General features: G+C 70.2%; 1 protein-coding gene across 1 annotated transcript; it reads left to right on the top strand.

Moving 5' to 3' along the window:
• On the top strand, positions 1-1035 carry LOC134528967 (circumsporozoite protein-like). Its single transcript, XM_063362635.1, has 2 exons — positions 1-154; positions 221-1035. The coding sequence occupies exons 1-2, from the start codon at positions 1-3 to the stop codon at positions 1033-1035; spliced, it is 969 nt and encodes a 322-aa protein (XP_063218705.1).
• The last annotated feature ends 392 nt before the right edge of the window (positions 1036-1427 follow it).

Raw genomic sequence — 1427 nt, 5'->3', positions numbered from 1 at the left:
ATGGGGGCGGCCGAGGAGGGCGGCGGCGGCGGTGTGGCGGTGCCTTCCGCGTCAGGCGGCGGCATGCCCCAGGTGGTGCGTGTGGCAGGCGGCATCGTGACCCAGGTGGTGCGTGTGGCAGGCGGCGTCGTGGCCCAGGTGGTGCGCGTGCCAGGTGGCGGTGGTGTGTCTGCGCCTTCTGCATAAGGCGGCGGCATGCCCCAGGTGGTGCGTGTGGCAGGCGGCGTCGTGGCCCAGGTGGTGCGCGTGGCAGGTGGCGGTGGTGTGTCGGCGCCTTCTGCATCAGGCGGCGTCATGCCCCAGGTGGTGCGTGTGGCAGGCAGCGTCGTGGCCCAGGTGGTGCGCGTGGCAGGTGGCGGTGGTGTGTCGGCGCCTTCTGCGTCAGGCGGCGGCATGCCCCAGGTGGTGCGTGTGGCAGGCGGCATCGTGGCCCAGGTGGTGCGCGTAGCAGGTGGCGGTGGTGTGTCGGCGCCTTCTGCGTCAGGCGGCAGCATGCCCCAGGTGGTGCGTGTGGCAGGCGGCATCGTGCCCCAGGTGGTGCGCGTGCCAGGTGGCCGTGGTGTGTCGGCGCCTTCTGCATCAGGCGGCGGCATGCCCCAGGTGGTGCGTGTGGCAGGCGGCGTCGTGGCCCATGTGGTGCGCGTGGCAGGTGGCGGTGGTGTGTCGGCGCCTTCTGCGTCAGGCGGCGGCATGCCCCAGGTGGTGCGTGTAGCAGGCGGCATCGTGCCCCAGGTGCTGCGTGTGGCAGGTGGTGGTGGTATGTCGGCGCCTTCTGCATCAGGCAGCGGCATGCCTCAGGTGGTGCGTGTGGCAGGCGGCGTCGTGCCCCAGGTGGTGCACGTGGCAGGCGGCGTCGTGCCCCAGGTGGTGGGCGTGGCAGCTGGCGGTGGTGTGTCGGCGCCTTCTGCGTCAGGCGGCGGCGTGCCCCAGGTGGTGCGCGTGGCGGGCCGCGGCGGTGTGGCAGGGCCTTCAGCGGCACGTGTGGCGGGTGTAGGTGGCGCCGGGTTGACTGTGAATGGCTCGACAGGTGGCTGATTCCCTTGAGATTGTTGCAAAATCGTTTTGCGATGCCGTTCCGTGCCAGCAGCTTTCTCAGCGCCCGTGGGCGGCGCCGTCGGGGTAGTTCCTCCAGGTGATCTTGTGTTGTTTTGTCCTCTGGTGGACGTGGCAGCACGGCCGGTTCGCACCGCGTCAGCCCACTATGAGCCTTCACGGCAGTTGGGGGCGGCGGCGTCGGTGGTGGTGGTGTGATGACCACGGCATGGTATGGCGTTGACTCGGCAGTCTCGCAGTGTGTTGTCTCGCTGACGATGTTGCCCGATGTCGCACCAGCAATCCACTGGTCAGCTGGGGGCGGCGACGTCGGAGGCGGCGTCTGGAGTGGTAGCGTCGGTTGCGGCTGCGTGGGTTGCAGCGGCATCGGGAGT

The sequence above is a fragment of the Bacillus rossius genome, chromosome 2, assembly GCF_032445375.1.
Source record: "Bacillus rossius redtenbacheri isolate Brsri chromosome 2, Brsri_v3, whole genome shotgun sequence".
Taxonomy (NCBI): Eukaryota; Metazoa; Arthropoda; class Insecta; order Phasmatodea; family Bacillidae; genus Bacillus; species Bacillus rossius.
Note: the sequence above shows the minus strand (reverse complement) of the source record. Positions and strands in the feature narration are given on the sequence as shown.

Excerpts from the sequence above, each read along its gene's own strand:
- LOC134528967 (XM_063362635.1), top strand. The coding sequence starts at position 1 with ATGGGGGCGGCCGAGGAGGGCGGCGGCGGCGGTGTGGCGGTGCCTTCC. Across the intron at positions 155-220 it reads CCAGGTGGTGCGCGTGCCAG|GCGGCGTCGTGGCCCAGGTG; the intron begins GTGGCGGTGGTG and ends TGCGTGTGGCAG.